The sequence below is a fragment of the Leptopilina heterotoma genome, unplaced genomic scaffold (genome assembly GCF_015476425.1).
Source record: "Leptopilina heterotoma isolate Lh14 unplaced genomic scaffold, ASM1547642v1 Lhet_33, whole genome shotgun sequence".
Classification (NCBI taxonomy): Eukaryota; Metazoa; Arthropoda; class Insecta; order Hymenoptera; family Figitidae; genus Leptopilina; species Leptopilina heterotoma.
The window spans coordinates 108581-131337 of record NW_025111022.1 but is presented as its reverse complement, the minus strand read 5'-3'; the positions used below and the strand labels follow the sequence as shown (position 1 = coordinate 131337).

At 20.4% G+C, this 22757-nt stretch overlaps 1 protein-coding gene across 6 annotated transcripts; it reads left to right on the top strand.

Moving 5' to 3' along the window:
• Window positions 1-930: 930 nt before the first annotated feature.
• LOC122505005 (protein FAM166B-like) lies at window positions 931-22524 on the top strand. Of its 6 annotated transcripts, none has more exons than XM_043616399.1 (5): window positions 931-1495; window positions 16301-16376; window positions 17242-17386; window positions 17610-17861; window positions 22089-22524. In XM_043616399.1, the coding sequence occupies exons 1-5, from the start codon at window positions 1422-1424 to the stop codon at window positions 22316-22318; spliced, it is 777 nt and encodes a 258-aa protein (XP_043472334.1). In that variant the 5' UTR covers window positions 931-1421; the 3' UTR covers window positions 22319-22524. The 6 variants fall into 6 exon arrangements, with proteins under 6 accessions (XP_043472334.1, XP_043472333.1, XP_043472335.1 ...); XM_043616398.1 differs by having other exon boundaries at window positions 934-1495; window positions 17230-17386; window positions 22089-22522; XM_043616400.1 differs by having other exon boundaries at window positions 940-1495; window positions 17230-17386; window positions 17610-17846; window positions 22089-22519.
• Window positions 22525-22757: the final 233 nt, after the last annotated feature.

Genomic DNA, 22757 nt, shown 5'->3' with positions numbered 1-22757 from the left:
TCGAATTAGTAAAAATGTTTATTAATATGAATTATTAACTACTTTTTGCTTTTGAATTAGTAAATTCTACTGATAAATTAGTAGAAATTACTATTTAGTAGTAAAATTTACTAATTCAAAAGCAAAATGTCAGTCAGCAATTAGTAAATTTTACTAATAAATAGTAATTTTTCCACGAATTTATTAGTAAAATTTACTAATTAAAAATCAAAATGTCAGTCACATAATAATTGTTACTATTAACATTAATTACAAATAGTAATTTCTACTAAATTTTTTAGTAAAATTAACTAATTCAAAAGCAAAAATTCAGTCACTAATTAAACTTAGTAAATATTTTTACTCTCTAAATTTGAATTAGTGCGGATTTGTTTACCAATTTGAATTAGTAACAGTCTTTACTAATCTTTAGTAGTTTTTTTACTAATTGCTAGTAGAAAATTGCTAATTCAATTAGTAGAACGTATGTTTTACTATTTAAAATTAGTAAACCGCTTACTAATGAATTAGTAGTTTTCTACTAGCAATTAGTAAAAAATTACTAAAGATTAGTCAAAACTGCTACTAATTCGAATGGTAAACGAATCCGCACTATTTCATTAGTAAAAAATTACTAATTCAAATTTAGAGAGTACTATTAGTCCAAGTTTGGAGAGAAAGAAAAAACTTCTATACCTCTATATCCTACAATAATAAAAAAATCATTTAATCACAATAAAAAGTGAATGAATAGAAAACACAAAAATACTTTTGTACTCTTTATAAACTATATTCTAAAAATATTTCCACTCAAAAGGAATAAAAAAGAAATTATCGGCAGAGACATAACAATAGTCGAATACATAAAGTACATTTTGAATGTAGGCGCGGTCTATGGCTGCACCGGAACAATGGAGGGGGAGCTTTAACGCTTTTTAGTAGAACGTCGCTTGGCTTTCAATATACGTTGATATACGTTTAGAACGTAGATCTTAGGTCGGACTGTATACAAATCTATTTCACTAGCACGCCAACCGCGTGGAGTACAAGTTGTTTACAGGAAGTAGCGATACTTGTATATATACATTTTTTTACACACCTCGTGACTTTTTTTAAATCATTCTAATTGCAAAATTTCAATCCACCTATCTAATTATCATCATCCTTTATGAAGTAATCCATGAGAATTAATACGCGTCATACAAAATGCCAGTGATAATAATGATCAAAATTCGCGAAGTGACTTGACTAATATTATGAAATAAAATTTATTTATTTTCACTTTTTTATTTTTATTTTTTTTGAAAAAAAAAAATTATTGATAAAAATCACTTACTCTTTGTGAATATTTTCAACTTTATTTAAGTTATTTAAATAAAAAAAATTGTGTTTCTTCTGTGATAATTTATTTAGAAAATAGTGTTTGTTTAGTAACTTAAATTATGGGTTTTGATCCTGTTTCCGAAGATCAACGGAAGCAGTTCTTCCGGCAAGGATATGGATCTCATCTACCGGGGTAAAGTTTACATTTTTCTTTTTATTCAAAAAGTTAATAATTAAAAAACAGTAAATAAATATTTTATTATTTTTCTTTGAGACTTTTTAGCAAACAAATAGGTTTAACAAAATGATTTTTTCTCCTTGAAGTTCTTTCTTTCTTTTTGTTAATATTTATTATTAAACATTAAATTTTCGCTTTAAATAAATAAATTATTTACTATTATATTATTTTTTATTTATTTATTATTTACTTATTTTTTATCTATTATTAATCTGTTATCAATTTTTTTTTGCAATTATTTTATTTCTATTTATTAGTATTTTATTTTTCTATTTTTTATTCATTTTGTTTATTATTTGTATATTTTAATTCTTTCTATATTTTAACGCAATTTTCTTTATAAAAATAAATCTTCACTCTATTAAAATAAATTTCATTATATTTAAATTTGAACTAGTAATTGACTTTTTGCTTTTGAATTTGATAATAATTATGTTTTTATTTTATATTTTTCATTTCTTTTCTATTGTTTATTCTAATTATTTTTTAAAAATTTAATATATTCTAATATTTAATTTTTTTAAAAACAAACTTTATGTGAAATCTTTTGAAACTACAATTTATTCTGGTAAAAATCAATAATACACCTTTTGATAAGTATTTAATTTTTCGTTATTCAATTTTTTAATTTAATATTTTATAATTTCACCTAAATTTAAATTTTATATTTACATATAAATATTATAAATAAATAAAAAACTAAATAAATTTTACCAATGAATATTAGTAAAAGGAAAGTTTCTACGAATTCATTTTACCAGGTGCAAAAGTTAACGTTAGCTAACGTTAGCCTAACGTTAGCAAACGTTAGTATTTGTTATAAAATAAAACAGAATAAAATTAAAAATTGTAAGAATAATAATAATAAATAAATAAATAAATAAATAAAAGAAGAAAACTTTGAAGGGGAATAATTTGTTTTTAAATTTATTTATTAGCTAAAAAGCGTTAACAAATGAATAAAATATTTGTTGTTTAATTATATTAATCATTATTTATTATTCTACTAATATTCATCTTTATTTCTTTATTTAAAATTACGCTTTTTTAAAGATAAAAAAATTTATTTCCCACAAGAATTAAAAATATTTAATAAATAAAACAATTAACTATATTTAATGCATGCAAATGTTAATTAATTAAAACATTATTTTTTCTATTTATAGCTAAACTTTAACAAATTGAAAGGCAAAAAGTTTAATATTTTTTACCATCCAATATTAATATTTTTAATTTATATTTTTAATTCATATTTTTCATATTTTTTTCATATTTTTATTTTATACTTTTCTTTTAATATTTTTATCACCAAAAATTATAATTACTATAAACTGAGATGGAAATTATTTTCATTGAACATTTATCGAGTTAAAAATTAATTTATTAATCGTAGAAAACTACATTTTGTAATAAAATAAAATTAAAGTATTAAAACAAGTCAATGAAAATTTAGTCGCGTATATTTCAAAGTTATCGAAAATTTAAAAAAAAATGAATTTTCTACTTATATTTAGGTTTCTTGCTTAAAAAAATCTTTTGAAATATTAACTAAACAGTTGTTTAAAAATCATAAGCAATTCAAATAAATCACTTTAAAAAAACACACAATTTTCATTTGAGCGCAAAAAAAAAATGTTTACATTTTTACAAAAATTTTTCATCATCATCATCATCATCATATCATGTCTGAAAATAAATATTCTCGTTGCATGAAAATTTGTTCAAACATTTACCGCTCTTAAACACTGCTTTAACATTTAATGTCAGGGATTTACGTTCCTTAATGTTTATCACGCTCAAGATATCTGGAGTTTACTGTATACTTTCTAGGTCAAGATAAACGCGAGTAATTGCATGTATGAGAGAAAGCACCCTTTTTCCCTTATTATATAAAGAAAAATGTCAATCAAAAATATGTGCTTTTCAATATTGAAAAAGAAAAAAATTGATAATTTTTTTTTCTCAAACGTAACGCATGTCAAATGTCTCGAGTAATTTAATTTACAACTTGATTACCATATAAGTCTTGTGCGATGCTTTAGTTATCCGTTTAAAGTTGCTATTACCGGTCTTACATAATAACTTGCGCACTGTATTGAAGTGCCAATGTCAAACATCAAAGGAACAAATTGCAGGCGATGTATTGTAGCAAAAAAGCCTTTTCAAATTCATTAGCGTCTTTTTAAATTCAATGTGTACTTTTTCTAAATTACTTTTCTCGATTTCAATTTTTGATATATTAGGTAAACTTCTACTTTCTTGAGTGTAAATAAAATTAGACACCCAGAGAAAAATTTTATTTGAATTAAATATAATTTATTTGAGTTAAATAAAAGTGTATTTGTCTCAAAGACTTCTAAATTATTTACTTGTTTTAATTTTAATTAGAAGGTTTATTCGACACAAAAGCGATTTTTATTTGAACTAAATATTATTTTATTTCAACCAAAATAAAATTTATTTTGAATCAAATAAAAAGGTCAGTTGCCTCTGAGTCAAATATATCTTTTTTTTAAATTTGAATTAGTAAAAAACCTTTTCTAATTTGAATTAGTGATTAATTTTTTGCTTTTGAATGAGTAAACTTTACTAATAATAATAAAATAATAGTAATTTCTACTAATTTCAACTAATTCATTCACTAATTCAAGTTACTAAACATTTTTTTAAATTCAAATTTAGAGAGTAATTATTTATTATTATTTAGTATAATAATAATTAGTTAATTATAATAATTAGTTACTTTCTACTAATAATTATTTTTTATACTAATAATTATTTAATTTTTGCAAATAATTAGTTACTTTCTAAATTTGAATTAGTAAAAATGTTAACTTGCTTGAATTTGTGACCGACTTTTTGCTTTTAATTTAGTAAATTTTACTAGTAAATAGTAATTTCCACTAATTTATTAATTTAAGTTTACTAATAAATAGTAATTTCTACTAAATTATTAGTAAAGTTTACTAATAAATAGTAAGTTCTACTGACAAAGTAAGGTTAACTAATAATTAAGTAAATTAGTAAAATTTACTAATAAATAGCAATTTCCACTAATTTATTAGTAAAATTTACTAATAAATAGAAATTTCTACTAATTTATTAGTAAAATTTACTAATTCAAAAGTAAAAAGTAAGTCAACTTAGTAAACATTTTTACTACATAATTCAAGTTTAGAGAGTAATTATTTACTACCAATTAGTTAATTTTTAATAACAAATTAACAATTTGCTAATTTCTACTAATAATTATTTACTATCTAAATTTGAATTTGTAAAAATGTTTACACTAATTTAAATTAGTAACTAACTTTTTGCTTTTGACTTTGTAAACTTTACTACTAAATAGTAAATTCTACTAATTTTTATTAATATTTACTAATTCAAAAGCAAAAAATCAGTTACTATTTCAATTTAATAAACATTTTTACTAATTGAAATTTACAGAGTAACTAATTACACAGCCACACAAAAAAAAAAAAACAGTTCTGATCAGCGACCCCAAAAACCCCCGAGTAACGAATTTCAAGCGAATCCGATGAACTTTTCAAAAATGTGTCCGCCATATTGGTTTTTTGAGGTTATGTCAAAATCCTGATCTGATGGGGTTAAATGGACCTCGGATTCGGATTCAGCGACCCAAAAAACATAAAGTCTACATAGTGAGACCCCCAGATCAGAACTTTTTTTTTTTTTTGTGTGGCTGTGTTATTAGTAGAAATGAACTAATTACTATTAATATTGGAAATAGAGTACATAATTACAAGCAAATAATTACTCTCTAAATTTGAATTAGTAAAAATGTTTTCTAATTTGAATTAATGACTAACTTTTGGCTTTTGAATTAGTAAATTTTACTAATAAATAAAATTTCTATTAATTTATTAGTAAAATTTATTAATAAATAGTAATTTCTTCTAATTTTTTATTAAAACTTATTAAAAATTAGAGAGTAATTAATTATTAGTAGAAAGCAGCTAATTATTAGCAGAAAGTAACTAATTATTAGTTGAAATTGACTAATTACTATTGGAAATTAACTAATTAACTAGTAAATAATTTTAGTCTAAAAATTAAAATTACTCTCTAGAATTAATAAAAATGTTTGCTAATTTGACTGTCTTTTCCCTTTTAATTAGTAAATTTTACTAATAAATTAGTAGAAATTACTATTTCTTACTAAAAGTTACTAATTTAAAAGCAAAAAGTCAGTTACTAATTTATATTTGAACCAAATATAATTTATTTGAATCAAATAAAAGTACATTTGTCACAGAAAATTTTTATTTACAACAAATAATTTAATAGCCTCTAAGTGAAATACATTTTGTCTCTGGATGTAAATATTATTTAATTGAAGTAAATATTTATTTACTAATAGTCAAGTAATAAATCGTTTCAATCAAATAAATTTCTATTAAATTCAATTTTAAATTAAATTTCTTTGAGAAAATATAAATTTTCGACTAAAGACAGAAAAAAATAGAATTTTAATTCTAAAAAGCACATGACTTTTCTGGACGCAAAAAAAAGTAATTAATAACAAAAATATTGTTTACCATTGCTGACATATTCTTTTCTATCGAGATATTATTTTTTGAATAGATATAAATTTAGAATACCGACTTTTATAAAAGACATACAAATGCTGCAGTGAAGCATTATAACAAGTGGCCTAAATCTCAAGGATTTCTTAACGACTAAAAAGCAGTCTTTGTATTGGAAAATAATTCATTTTTCCAATCAAATCAAGTCAAATTAAATTAAATGAATTTGAAATATTAATTATAATAAGAAAATTACACTAAAAAAAAAATTTGTACAAAGTATCAAAATTATAATCTTTACTCTCTTCATTTGAATTAGTAAAAATGTTTACTAATGTGACTAACTTTTTGCTTTTAAATTAGTAAAATTTATTAGTAATTAGTAATTAAATTTTAGTTAATTTATTAGTAAAATTTATTTGTATTTATTTATTAGTAAAATTTATTAGTATTTATTTATTAGTAAAATTTATTTGTATTTATTTATTAGTAAAATTTATTAGTATTTATTTATTTATTAGTAAAATTTGCTAATTCAAAAGCAAAAAGTCAGACACTAATTCAAATTAGTAAACATTTTTACTAATTCAAATTAAGAGGGAACGATTACTATTTTGATAATTTGTACAAATTTTTTTTGTATAATAATAATTCAGGATTGTAATTAATTAAACTTTATTAATTAATTTAATTTAAGTAATTAAATACCATTTATTGAATTTTATTTTTATCGAATTTTGTTATTTTATTTTATGTTTTTTATTTCATTTATTGTATTTATTTAATGTAATTTATTTATTTACTTATTTACTTTTTCAATTTAGACTAGCAAAGTAACCAAATAGTTTAATGATATTAAATTTTATTTTATTAAATTTGTTTGCTTAAGAATTTAATTTAAATTTATTAATTAACATTTGAAAACAATTAACGAGTTTATTCTCTCTACTAATAATTTGACTAGAAAATCTGAAGCTACAATACAAATAATGGAATTTCAGAGTATAAATTACTATTGATTTTATAAATATAATTTTCTATCCGCTTACAGATAAAATCCACTGACAGGATTATCATGAATCAAATAAAATGTAATTAAAATTATAACACATATAACTTTCACTTACTTCAATGAATTTTTACTTTTAAAGTAGTAACTCTAACTCATTTGAAATTTCTTATAAAAAATTCAAAAGCTGGGAATAATTGAATTAAACTAAAATCTTGTTTCTTATAATCTTCACATTTATCAGTAAATAATTTAAAATTTTTTAACATAATAGTGCACTAACATTAAATTTTAATAATTTTAATTTAATTAAACTAAAGTGAACAAAGTGTTATTAAATAATATCGCATAAATTTACAATAAATGTTTATTCATCTATTTATTTATTTAAATAAATTATTATTTAATAACAATTATAATATTTAGAAAAAGAATAAAACAAAAATTAAAATTAAAATTCACCTGAAGATTCAATATAATGAAAATTAAAACTAAGAACATTCTGTTTTTGTTTCTACAACAGTTAAAATCCCATCATCTCGAATTCATTAAAAAAGAAGAAAAAATTGCCAATTTCACGCCTTATAAACACGGAAACAAATTAAAATTATGAAAAACAAATTTTCAAAATATAATTTTATAATAATATTGAGAACAAGTTCAAAGTCTTAAATTTCATAACTATATAACGGGAAATAGGATAAATTTTTTCGTCAAGTGATTTTTAAGCACCAAAGCGGAAACTTTTTTTTTACTCCACTAAACTTTCCTCTCTCGACCTGACAATGATTTTTCCAACAGATAAAATCTATATTCTTTAAAACGTTATAAATATAATTGTGTGAGAGCGAATAGTCAAACAATCTTTTTCTTTTCTTTCCTTTTTTTTCATTCATTCAAAACTTTTTGCTTTCTGCTCTCGCACCTTCATTTATTCATAATCGCTAATTATTATTGGTCCAATAATGCGGGATCATAAATCTTTTCAATAAAGTAATTCACGCTATATTACTCCTGGTCGATAAAAAAAAAAAAGGAAAAAAATTATGCATCTAGCTCGCGCACGCCATCAGCTATATTAATGCATATTTGACGAGTGTAAAGTATTTTAAGTGGAACAAGACAATGAACTAAAAAGCTTTCTTTCTTTGGATAAGAAGCGCAGACTTTCGTGTGCAATCGTGTTGATATTTTACCTGCTTCGAGGTATAATATTGCGGCAAAATTTTTATATCAAAAAAAGAAATAAAAGAGAAATTAACTTTTGAATTTTTTCCCTCCCATTCGAGAAGAGAATATGTGGGAAAAATTAACGTGAATTTCGTTCGATTTTAAGTTCAAAACTCGGTTCAAAAAAAGAAAATTACATTTAAAAATTGTGCAAGAGAAAAATAGTACGGAACATTTGAAACGAAATTACAAAGATAGTGAGTAATTTTTTTTGTTTAATTTCGTACGATTCTTTCTATTTTCTAAAAAAAATTTCTCATTTCATTTTTCTTTCAATTTGATTGAAGCATTCATTATCCTTCCCTACATTTACTTTTTCTTTCATTATCTTCTCTTTTCTGGACTTTTTCTTTCATTTTTTCCCTTTCATTATCATTTCTTTTCTACTTTTACTAATTTTATACTTGTTCTCACAATTCTCTTCCTCTCTTTCCCCAATTTTATATTTTATTTTTTTGCTCAGCTGTCACGAATTTTTATCACAAAAATTTATTTATTTATTTTATTTATTTATAATAATTAAATAATTAAATTAAATTAAATAATGTATTTAAAATGACAAAAATAAATAAATTGCGATAAATAGAATAAAAATAAACTAATTTTGTCCTTGGGAAAAATTCTAAAAATAGTATTAAAAAAAATTATCACTACTCACTCAATTTAAATTAGTAAGACGAGTAAATAAAATTTTCCAGAAAAATTTTTTAATGGAAATTTTTTTAAGAAAAATAGATTTTGTACACTGAAAAAATTTATTTTATTATTAATAATATAATTTATGCTAATAAAATAATTTATTATTTGAGTTTTTTTCAGATTGTTAATGTGAATTAGTGGCTAAATTTTCACTAATTCAGATTTTGAGAGAATAAAAGAGTTAATAATAATATTATTTATTTGTTTTTTTATTTTTTAATAGACGATACAAAATTATATTATAATTAATATAATGCCCATTTGTACTTGAAATAAATAATATAAATTTCGAAAGCTTTGTTGAAGCCTTAAAAAACTTTTATACAACTTTCATTAAACTGATATATATATATATAAATAATAAATAAATAAATTGTTAATAAAACCTTTAAAAAGTTTAGTACATATTTTTATGTTCATGAAAGTGAATATTTTTTTAATGTTAAATAATTTATTTTTAATTACTTTCCCTAAATTTCGACCGAGTATATTATAGAAACTAATAAACTGCAAAAATTAAAAAAATTTTGGAAACAGATAATAAATAAATAAATACCGAAATAAATAATAAAAAATAAATTAAAATAACAGAAAAAAATAGAAACAAAAAATAGAAAAGAATAAATAAATAATAAGTAAATAAAAAATGGAATAAATAAACAAAAATAATAAATAACAAAAATGATAAATAACAAAATAACGATTCTCGACAAAAAATGGACAAACAAAAATGAATAATAAAAAAAAATAAAATAAAAAAAAACTAAATATGAATTATTTAACAATTATATAATAAATAATATGTGATCCAAATAAACTAATGAATTCATTACGTGTTTCAAGAACAGTTATAAACATAGTTTGAATGAAATTAAACCTCGCGGTAAACAACTATTTAACTTAATAATTAATACTATCATAATTAACTAATATAACTATAGTGAATACGACAATTAAATTACCAAGTGCGCAATATTCATTCCGTAAAAATAAATAATAATACGCAATAAATTATTATCTACCTAACAAAAATCTATTTTATTCATGTGAGTAATTTCTGGCTAAAAATTAATTTTCTAATCTAATCTAATTTCTATAAGGAAGCTTCAAGGTTCTAATCTTAATATTCAGCAAACAACTTGTTTTTTTAAAACATGACTCAATATAATTATTAATAAATTTAAATTTGGAAAAACATTAGTAAATTTCGTATAAATTTGAAAGATTTATTAATCTCGATTAAATAAAATTTTCCCTAAATTAATATTTGTTTTCCTAAAATCAATACTTAAAATTTTCTCTACTCTCTAAATTTGAATTAGTAAAAATGGTCACTAACTTGAATTAGTGATATAGTCTTTTTGTTTTTGAATTAATAAATTTTACTAATAAATATAGTCATTTCTACTAATTTATTAGTATTTCTGCTGATTTATTTGTAAAATTTACTAATTATTAGCAATTTTATTAAATTTAGCAATATTATTGACAATTAGTAAATTTACCAATATTATTAATTAGTAGATTTTACAAAAAATAGTAATTTCTAAAATATTAGTAAAATTTACTAATTAAAATTGGTAAACATTTTGCTAATTCAAATTTAGAAAATAATGAACAATATTTTATTTCTAAAATTAATACTAAATTAAACAATAAAATTAATAATAAAATTTTCCCTAATCAACAATATTTTATTCTTAAAAATCCTAAACTAAATATTAATTACGTAATAAAACTTTTACTTTTATAAAACTGAAAAAAAATAATAAAGAGACTGATTTTTTTTATATTGATTCGTAAAAAATTTGTTCCTTGCGTTCAATATATATATTTGAGAAGAAACTTTTTGAATTTGATCGTAAATAACTTTTGGCTCAAGTTCGCATATACTGAAGTTATGTGAAGTACATAATAAGTGAATGATTTTTATAGTAGAGCAATTTTCGTCAGACACGTGTATTGGAAGAATCGAAAAAGCTGGCACCGAGGATGGTACAAAAGCTATTTTACACTCCCAACTCTCCACCATGCAAGCTTCGTGTAATCACGCACTAAACATTCACCATATACAATATCCTCTAAAAAGTTCAAGTATTTCACAAATTCATCGAATTCGTCGTCATTGAAAACTTCAATTCTTCAAAATTCATATTTATATTAAAATTTATAGATTAAAATTCTATATAATAAAAATTTATATACTCTCCTGATATGAATTAGTAAAAATTTTTGCTATTTTGACTAAATTTTTGCTTTTGAATTAGTAAAATTTAACTAATAAATATAATTTCTATTAATTTGTTTATTATTAATAAATATAATTTCGACTAATTTATTTATTATTAATAAATAGTAATTTCTACTAAAATACAAAATAACTATATTGGAAATTAACTAATTGGTATTAGTAAATAATTCCTCTCTAAATCTGAATTAGTAAAAATTTTTACTAATTTGACTATCTTTTTGTTTTTGAATTAGTAATTTTCACTAATAAATTAGTAAAAATTACTATTTATGAGTAAAATTTACTAAATATTATTATTATTAAAAAATTTTAATAAAATTTGTAGCAAGAATTTCATTATTCTCATCCTAAATAGTAAAATTCTTCACAAGAATTCAATCAATTTCAATACAATTTTAATAAAATTTCTCGAAAGAATACAATTATTTTTCAAAATATTAATTAAAAACTATTATATTTTCAAGAATTTTAATATAAATTCAATATTATTTTCAACAATTTTGATGAAATTCTTTTTTAAAAAAATCATTATTTTCAACATTTTTAATAAAATTCCTTCAAAAAATTCAGATAACAAATTTTCTGAAACAATTTAATTATTTTAATGAATTTGTAAAATCCTCCGCAAGAATTCAATTATTTTCATAAATAAGAAAATTTTTCGCAAAAATTAAAATATTTATTATAAATAATAAAATCCTTCAAAGGAATTCAATTATTTTCAATACAATTTTAATAAAAATTCTCGTAAGAATACAATTATTTTTAAAAATATTATTTAAATTCAATTATTTTCAAGAGTTTTAATAAAAATTAAATTATTTTCAAAATTTTAGTAAAAATTATTTTTAAAAAAACTCATTATTTCCAAGAAAATTAAAATAACTTCTTAAAAATAATTCAATTATTTTAAAGAATTTTAATAAAAAATCTCGCCAAGAATTCAATTATTTAAAAAAAAAATGTATTTCTGAAAACGATTTAATTCCTGAATAGAATTTTATTAAAACTTTTTTAAATAATTGAATCCCTGTGCGTGAAAAAATTTATTATTTCTACAAATAATTGAATTTTTGCAAAATTTAAAAAAACAAGTTTATTTTTGAGAAGAATTTTATTAAAATTGTATTTGAAATAATTGAATTTCAGCAAAAATTTCTTTATTTATGAAAATAATTGAATTCTTGAATTAAATTTTATTAAAAGCTTTTTTAATTATTGATTTTTCTCGGAGAATTTTTAAAATTAATTTCTTTAAATAAAAAATAATTGAAATTTTTGAAGAAATTAATTAAAGTTGTATTGAAAATTAGTGAAATTCTGATAAGAATGTTATTATTTATATATAAAAATAATTGAATTTTTTACGAAGATTTTTGTTATTTATAAATTGACTAAAGAATTTTATTACAATTATTGAAATAATTAAATTCTTCATAAAATTCAATTATTTTCAAATAAGGAAACAGCAACTAACTTCAAATTGGGAACTGATTACCGAAATACAACGATTATTAATATAGATTATTATTATTTTAATTTTAATAATATTTATACTTAATTAATTTTATTTTTTGAATGCTTGAAGCATAAAAATTAAATAGAAACTAAAAAACAAAAATATTTAAAATAGAAATATGCGTAAAAAGTAAATAAATAAAATAAGTAAATAATGTAAATAAATAAGTAAATAAATAAAATTTAAATCGTTTATTTCATTACAATTTTTTCACTGAAATATTTTTACAATATTTTACTCTAAATTTGAATTAGTAAAAATGTTTACAAATGTGAACAAGTGACTGACTATTTGCTTTTGAATTAGTAAGTTTTACTAATAAATAATAATTTCTATTCATTTATTAATTTGATTTACTAATTTTACTTTCGCTTATTAAATTAGTAAATTTTGCTAATAAATTAGTAGAAATTACTATTTATTAGTAAAATTTACTAATTCAAAAGCAAAAAGTAAAATTAGTAAATCAAATTAATAAATTAGTAGAAATTACTATTTATTAGTAAAATTTACTAATTCAAATTTAGAGAGTAATAAAAATGTGCGTAAAAAGTAAATTATTTATTCAAGAAGTTAACGGGTAAAACCCTTTCGTACAAAGTACTAAAATAACTAAAGATTGAACTGAAGATAAATATTTTATATCTATACGTACGTATAAAAAGTAGTTCTGAATTTTTTAACATTTAGACAAACAATTATTGTTTTGATACTTTATTAAAAGAATTTTGTTTGCGAAATTATTTTTTTACTAAATTAAAAAAAAGAATTGATTCCTAAAAAACGAAATATTTAATTAAAATTTGTTTTTCAATAATAATTTTCAAAAATACAAAAGTTCAAGAAACTTCAAAAACTTTCGAGGAAAAGTATAAAAAATTATTTTTCCTTTCCACACGAACGAAGCAACAAATAAATTGCCCTTGAAATAAAAATTCATCAAAAGGTCAAAAAAAAAAAAAAAAGTTTCAAAGTCGTCACTGTCCATCAGGGTAATATTCGAGGAAAAAAAATTACCATCAATTTATTGATGAACTGAATTCTTTTCTTTTTCATCTTTCTTTTTCCATTATATATTGCGAGGAAATAGGTCAATCATGATCATCATGTGGAAATGAATGATTGACAAAAATTTGAGAGAAAATAAAAATGAAGCAGGTCTAGGCAAATAAATAATGTATATATAGATATAAAACAATGACAGTGAATGAAAAAGAATCGAATGGGAGTGACTTGAAATCAATGGCTGATTACTGCGCCGTGACCGTCACAGAGTAGAGGTTCTGGGTCATCGATAGCCCACATTTGGAGTTCTACAACTTCTTTTCCATAAGACCTTCATCATTATAGATATACACTGTAGAAACTAGTTTATATATACCTATATATTTTATTCAGGGTTGATCTTCATTCGAAGCATCACATTCGATATTTATATTATAAATAAATATAATGAATTTATTCTATAAGAAAATAATTGGAACACATATTATTATTATTATTATTATTAACTTAACCCAATGTTACTAATACTTTCATTTTAATTACTTTATACACTGGGAAAAAAAATTAATTTGATTCAAATAACCGATTAATAGACTATTATCAATTAAATATTTACTTGAATTAAATAATATTTATTGGAGCCGATTAAATGCTATTTGAACCAATAATTTCTGTATTATAAATTTTATTTATTCACGAATTTCTTTAATTGTAAAATTATTCGAAAACATCAATAATTTTTTATCGAGTTTCTTATTTAAATAAATATTTAATCATTATTATTTGCCCTATATAAATGAAAATTATCAGAAATTTAAAATTCAACCAGTTTTGAAATTAAACAACAAATAAAAATATTATCATAAAACATGAAGATATCGATTGCCTCGAGTCGAACACTCGGAGTGATCGATATCTTCATGTTTTATGATATATATATTTTTATTTGTTATTTAATTTGTTTACAATTCAATTTCACGATATTTCAATATTTCATCGATTATTCGTAAATTCTTCAAGTGTACATTCGAAAATAAAAACTTCAAATAATTTCAAAAAAAAAAAAAATCCAAATAAACTTTTTCAAAAACAATTAATTAGTACAAAATTGTTTAGTTAAAAGTATGAAGAATTCAAATTTTCAAAGATTTTAACTTGAAACCTTTTTCAAATTCAATTATTTCTAAAAATTCAAATGTCTTTAATATTCAATTATTATCTACACAATTTTAAATGAAATTCATTTTTAAATCAATTTTTATAAAAAAAATTCTAAGTTAATTCAATTATTTAAATACAAATAAAATGCACATAAATAATTTATTGAATAATAGTTTTTAAAATTAAATTCTCATGAAAAATTTTATCAACAAATTTGTAAATAATTGAATTCTTGTGAAATTTTTATTATTTATAAAAATAATAAAATGTTTGCGTATAATTTCATTACAATTTTTTTAAGTAATTGAATTATTTTGGAAATTTTTACTAAAATAATAGATATTGAAAAGTATGAATAATACAAATTTTCAAACATTTTAAATTCAATTTTTTTAAAAATTCAACTCTTTCTAAAAATTTGCATATTATTCTCAAAATTAAAATCTCAATTAAAGAATTTTATCAATAAATTTTTAAATAATTGAATTCTTTCGATGAATTTTAATAAAAATGTTTCAGAATAATTATATTTTTCAAGTAGTTCGATTAAAATTGTATTAAAAATAATTAAAATTCTGCGATGAATTTTATTATTTATGAAAATAATTGAATCACTGTAAAAAATGATATTATTTATGTAAATAATTGAATCCCTGTAAAAAAAAATTTTATTATTTATGAAAACAATTGAATTATTAAAAATTGTTTAAAAGAATTTTATTAAAATCTTCTGAAAATAATTAAATTTCTTGAGAGAATTTAATTAAACAAAGTGAATTCTTCTAAAGAATTTTATCAAAATTTTTGAAAATAATTGAATTCCATCAAGAAATTTTTATTTTAATTGAATTGAAAATTATTTAATTCCTCCAAAGTATTTTATAACTTATAAAAAGAATTAAATGTTCCCAAGAATTCTTTTAATATTTTTGAAAATAATTAAATTATTTCGATGAAAATTCAAATTCTTTCGAGGAATTTAGTTAAAAATGTATATATTGAAGACAATTAAATTCTTATGAAAAATTGTATCAAAATGTTTGAATAAATTTAATTCTTTTGAAGAAATTTATAAAAAAAATTTGAATTATTTTGAGGAACTTTATTTAAATTATGTTGAAAATAATCAAATTCTTGCGAAGAATTTTTTTAAACTTTTGAAAATTTTTAAATTCTTTGAACGACTTTAATTAAAATTTTTTAAAATAATTCAATTCTATCAAGTAATTTTATTGAAATCGTATATTGAAAATAATTGGATTACTAAAAAGATTTTTCATTGCTTAAAGTGAATTTTATAAAAGAAAATAAATTAATAAATAAATAATTTTTTTTTCAGATATACCGGACACTGTCCTACCCTTAAATTTCGATTCGGTAAAGGATTTGGAGCTTGTACAGAAGATATAATGAAAGTAAGTAAAGTGCAAGTTTCACGATAATTGATTTTCATTCTCTCATAAAAAAAATAATAAATAAAATAAAATACAGGAAGAAAAGAGAATTATTTATTCCAAGCGCATATGGATTTTAACGTTAATTATTATAATATTGTACAAATTATTGAACAATTATTATAAAATAAATAATTTACTTTTTTTAAATTAATTTATTAATTAAATTTATTAAGAGGAGAATAACGTAAAATTTGCTCTCTAAATTGGGAATTATAGTAAAAATGTTTACTAATTTGAATTAGTGACGGACTTTTTTGCTCTTGAATTAGTAAACTTTACTTATAAGTCAGTAATAGAAGTTACTATTATTTGCTTTTGAATTAGTAAAATTTACTAATAAATTATTAGAAATTACTGATTTTATTAAAAGTTACTAATGCAAAAGCAAAAAGTCTGTTAGTAATTCAAATTAGTAAATAATTTTACTAATTCAAATTTAAAGATGCGACTAGAGAATGAGTAAAAATTCAATAGATCCTAAAAAGAGGATCTAAAATAAAAAAAAATTTCTTAATTTATTTATTATATCTAATTTAATTAGAAAATAAAAAAATTATAAAGTATTTTCCAAATATTTTACAATAGGGACAAATAGGGATTTAATAATTTCACCAGACAAAGTTTAGTGCAAATGGCTCATGAAAAATGTATATAAGTAAATAATTACCCTGAAAAAAAGGAGTTAAAATTTAACTTCCTTTTTATTATATATATAGTCAATATTAATTAAAAATAGTTGACATTGAAATAGCCACTGATTGCACCAAGCTTTGTCTGATTCAAGTAAGTAAATGCTGTTTTAATGTGGCAGGAACTATTCGAGAAAAATATCTTGAAGACAGGACCATACAAACCAAATATTGCAGCCGAAGAGTTGATAGTCATTCCCAATGAGAAGGACATTAAAAGAGATTGGAAGAGTGACGCTCAATATTTTAAATCAACACCGTACATCTTGGGATACACAGGTATTATTAATGACTATTTCAAAATACTACACTGAAACCTTTCCAAGTGAGACCGCAATCGAAAAACGAACAAAATACTTTTATTTGCCTAAAAAGAAAGCGAAAAATCTAAAGCAACCAAATAATCCAAAAAGAAAATAAAAAATCACAAAATAACGAAGAATCTAAAAAGAAAATCTAATCTAATGGAAAATCTTTTTTAAAAATTACAATTTATTTTCAGGGTATATTCCTGGGTTCAATAACAAATATGGCCTACCATTCATGAGGGCTGTTGAGGAAGGCGCAAAAGACTGGCGTGATACGCAAAGTAAATTACGAGCACGAAGAGATTCAATGAGAGCTTACGCGGAGAGAAGAGATCCACGAAATCTCCTGTCGCGAGTGCGACAGGACAATGTCCAGGTTGAAAAAGACCACGGTCATCACCATCATCATCACAAGGAGATAAAATTTTTTGGTAACTCTTTAAAAAGTATGACTGTCTCTATCTCTCATCTCTTCTCTAAATTAACATTTTTTTCCCTAATTTTCAATTAAAATTATTATTACTTATTAATTAATTATTTATATTTATATTAACTACCCAGCCACGTGAAAAAATTCCCGAGAATGATAATAACAGGCTTCACAGTGCCCCTAAAAAGTATTTTAGGGGAAATAGGGGACTTTTAGGGGGACCATAAAAATTTGGTTAAATAAAGATAAAAATATAATTTATTTATACAGGGTTGCCACAAAAATTTAACTTCATTTTTCCCTGATTTCCAAACACAACAGGATTGCCACAAATATTTAATTTTATTTTTCCCTGATTTCCAGACAAAATTTTCACTTTTTCCCTGACCATAAAGAATATTCTGATTCACTCTAAAAATTATTATAGATACTCAAAAAAACATTCTATTACATTTACTTACGAATTTCTTAAATTAGAAAATTATTCATTTATTCGCAAACATCAATAACTAAATTTTTAAATAAGTATTTAATTATTATTTTTCCATAGGAATTAAAATTCTTCAAACATTTTTAAAATTAAACAACTTATAAAAATATTATTATAAAACATGAAGATATCAATTACTCCGAGTCGAAGACTCGGAGTGATTGATATCTTCATGTTTTATAAAAATTTTAATTTCCATAAAATTTTTCAAAAAAAAATTAAATTATTTACAAAAATTATAATAAAATTCTAAGCAAGAATTCAATTATTTTCATAAATAATAAAATTCTTCACATGGTTTCAATTATTTTTAATACAGTTTAAAGTAAATTCCTAGAAAAATGGAATTATTCTCTTAATTTTTTTGTAAGAATTTAATTACATTTCACGAATATAATGAAATTCTTCGTTGAAATTCAAATATTCGCAAAATCTACTTTTTTAATAAAAGTTCTCGAAAGAATTCAATTATTTTAAAAAAAATGTAAGAAAATTCGATGCAGAAATTCAATTATTTTCATAAATAATAAGATTCTTTACATTATTTCAATTATTTAAAAAAAAATTTGAAGAAATTCATTGCAAGAATTCAATTACTTTCATAAATTAATAAAATTCTTCACAGGATTTAAATTATTTTTAATACAATTTTAAGTAAATTCTTCGAAAAATGTAATTATTTTCCAAAAACTTTATTAAAATTTTTCAAAAGAATTCAATTATCAATTATTTTTAAAAATCCATGCTATAATGCTTTTAATATTCAATTAATATCTAAAATTTTAACTAATATTAATTTTCAAATCAATTTTTATTGGAAAATTCGACAAGAATTCAGTTATTTAAATACAAAAATAAATAATTTATTGAATAAATGAATGTTTTTCGAAACTAAATTATCATAAAGAATTTTATCAACAAATTTGAATTTTTTCGAGAAATTTTAATAAAATTTTCAAGAATAATTAAATTTTTCGAGGAATTCAATTAAAATTGTATTAAATATAATTGAAATTCTGTGATGAATTTTATTATTCATGAAAATAATTGAATTTTTGTAAAAAAAATGTTATTATTTATGAAAATAATTGAATTATTGCGAAGTTTGCTTAGAATTTTATCAAAAAATTTTTTTTAAATAATTGAATTCTTTTATAACAATTTTTAAAAATAATTGAAAACTTTTTTAAGAATTTTATTAAATTTTTAAAAAATAATTGAATTCCTGAGAAGAATTAAAATAATAATTTTTGAAAACAATTGAATTCATGAGAAGAATTTTATTAATATTTTTAAAAATAATTGACTTCTTGAGAAGTATTTTTAAAAAATTTTTGTCAATAATTTAATTCTTGAGAAGAATTTCCCTGTCTATTTATAATAATAATTTAATTCTTGACGAGAATTTAAAAAAAAATTTGAAAATAATTTAATTTCTGCAAAGTATTTAATTACTTATCAAAAGAATTTAATTCTTCTGATGAATTTTGATATTTATCAAAATAATTGAATTTTGGAAAAGAATTTTATTAAAATTCCTTAGAATAATTTATTTTATGGGAAGAATTATGAAAATAATTGAATTTTCACATAGAATTTTATTAAAATTTTTAAAACTAATTGAATTTCTGAGATTTTTATAATTTGTAAAAATAATTGAATTCTTAAGAATATTTTGAAAAAAACTTTTTAAATAATTGAATTTCTGTAAAAATTCAATTATTTATGAAAGTAATTGAATTCTTGCATCAAATTTTATCAAAATTTTTAAAAATAATTGAATTTCTGCGACGAATTAAATGTTATTTATGAAAATATTTGAATTATTGCAACGAATTTTATGGTTTTATTTGAATATTGAATGTTTCTTAAAACTGAATTCTTTCCTCAAGTTTTAATAAAATTTTTAATAATAATTGCATTTTTCAAGGAATTCATTTAAAATTATTGTATTAAACGTATTTGAAATTCTGCGATGAAAATAATTTAATTCGTAAATGAAATTTTATTATTTATGAAATTAATTGAATTTTTTCGTAGAATTGTATCAACAAATTTTTTCTATAATTAAATCTGTTGATAAATTTTATGAAAATAGTAAATATTGAAAATTATTGAATTGCAAAAAATTTTTGAAAGTAATTGAAGTTTTGCAAAGATTTTTATAAATTTTTGAAAATAATTGAATTTTTGGCGAAAAATTTTGCTATTTGTAAAGATAATTAAATTCTTGACGAGATATTCGTGGAAATTTTATAAAAATAATTGAATTTCTTCGAAGAATTTCATTACTTTTGAAAATAATTGAATTCTTGGGATGAATGTTGTAACTTATGAAAATAATTGGATTTTGTAAAGAATTTTATTAAAATTCCTAAAAATTATTGAATTTCTGTGAAGAATTTTGTTATTTATCAAGATAATTGCATTAAAACTTTTATAATAATTAAATAATATTAAAAAATTCATTCTTGTCAGAAATAGAAAATCTTTTTGAAGGTTTTGTATTAGAATTTGTGTCAGTTTTCATAATTTACGAAGCTAAATTTGGTGTGAATTCATCATTAAAAGATAAAAGAAAAAAATAGGGGAAATTTAGGGTAAATTTTGAAAATAGGGTACGTTTAGGGGCCAAAATTAAAAAAAGGGGACTTTTAGGGAAATAGGGGACAGACTGTGAAGCCTGTCTGATAACGAAAAATTCTCAGGAGTCTCCAAGAATTTTTTATTTTCATTTTTGCTAAATTGTTTTTTTACTAAAAATAAAAATTACAATTGAAATTTTCGGTATCATTCTCAAAAACTTTTTCTCGTGGGTAATTCATTTATTATTTTTATAAATAAAATAATTAATTATTTCGTTATTTAATTTATTTACTTCAGTTCTAAAAGAATCAATTATTTTCTATATAAACAATAAAACAAATAAAAATTACAATTTGAAAGTTATTTTTAATATCAGTAATTTTTATAATTATTCAATTTTCATTTTCAATCAACAATAAAAACAGATAAAAATTGTATTTGAAAATTACTTTTTATGTCAATATCAATTCTATTCAATTTTCAATAAATATTAATACGGATAAAAATTGTAATTGAAAATAATATCAAATTTTTTTTGTCAATAATTAATCAAACAAATAGAAATTTTATTCATATGAAAATTATTTTTAATAATATCAATTATTTATTTTTTACATCAAATTTTTATTTTCCATAAATAATGAAAAAAATTAAAATTAAAAATTATTTTTAATTGTTATTGGAAATTATTTCTAATATCAATTGTTCTCATATCAAATTTTTATTCTTAATAAAAAATAAAAATTATAATTGAAAATTATTTTTAATATAAATTATTTTTTTATTTTTAATAAATTAATAATAAAATAAAAATTGTAATCGAAAATTATTTCTAACATCAACTATTCTTATACCAAATTATTATTTTTCATAAAAAATAAAACGAAAATTGTAATTGAAAATTATTTTCAATATAAATTATTTTTAATAAATACTAAAACAAAAATTAGAATTGAAAATTATTTTTAATAAATATTGAAACAAAAATTAGAATTGAAAATTATTTTTAATCTCAATTATTACTTTCACTAAATAACAAAAACAAATAAGAATTGTAATTAAAAATTAGTTTCATTTTTCAAAACATGTTAGAGTTTTTCTATTAAAAAAAAAAATGTGGAGTTTTCTTATACATACCTGAAAAATAATTTTTTCTCTTTCTATCAGATCATTACGTGTCACCGGAAAGACCTCCAATTGTCGGGTACACGGGACACATTCCAGGGGCAAAGGGCGAGGTCTCCCTTTCAAAAAGGTACACCCAAGCAGCGAAAAAGGGTTTGGAACTTCTTCAAAAGGATCGCGAGGATCGATACAGCAAAATTAAAGATTCAAACACAATTCAAAGGGTTTTGGAAGCTAATTATCTTGATGAAACCGGACACACGCGAGCCTAAAAGTCAACTTTTGCGAAATTCCATAATTATTCGCCCTAATATCAAAAACTTATTCGCGATAATCCCTTTAGACTCGTATTCAAAAAGACAAAATCAATTTCTCTTTACAATTTTTTTTTCTTCATCAAAAAAATTCTTTTTGAAACCAAAACTAATTTTTCCTTTAAAGCAATTTTTAAGGAATAAATAATAATTAAAATAAATAATAATAATTTATTACAAAATTATTTACACAAATAAAATGAAAAAATCAAAAGAATTCCAATATCAACCGAAAAGAAAAAATTTCCCACTAATTTTTAAAAAACTAAAAAAAGATTATTTTTTTCTCTTCAAAATTTAAGGACAATTTGCTTTATTTTAGTAAAAATTATAAACAATAATAATTAATAAGAAAAAATATTTGTTTACTTTTCTTCATAGAATAAAAATAATTTTC

Coding starts and splice junctions, on each gene's coding strand:
- LOC122505005 (XM_043616398.1), top strand. CDS start 1,422: ATGGGTTTTGATCCTGTTTCCGAAGATCAACGGAAGCAGTTCTTCCGG. Junction 16,377..17,229: donor GTACAGAAGATATAATGAAA/GTAAGTAAAGTG, acceptor TTAATGTGGCAG/GAACTATTCGAGAAAAATAT. Junction 17,862..22,088: donor TTTTGGTAACTCTTTAAAAA/GTATGACTGTCT, acceptor TCTTTCTATCAG/ATCATTACGTGTCACCGGAA.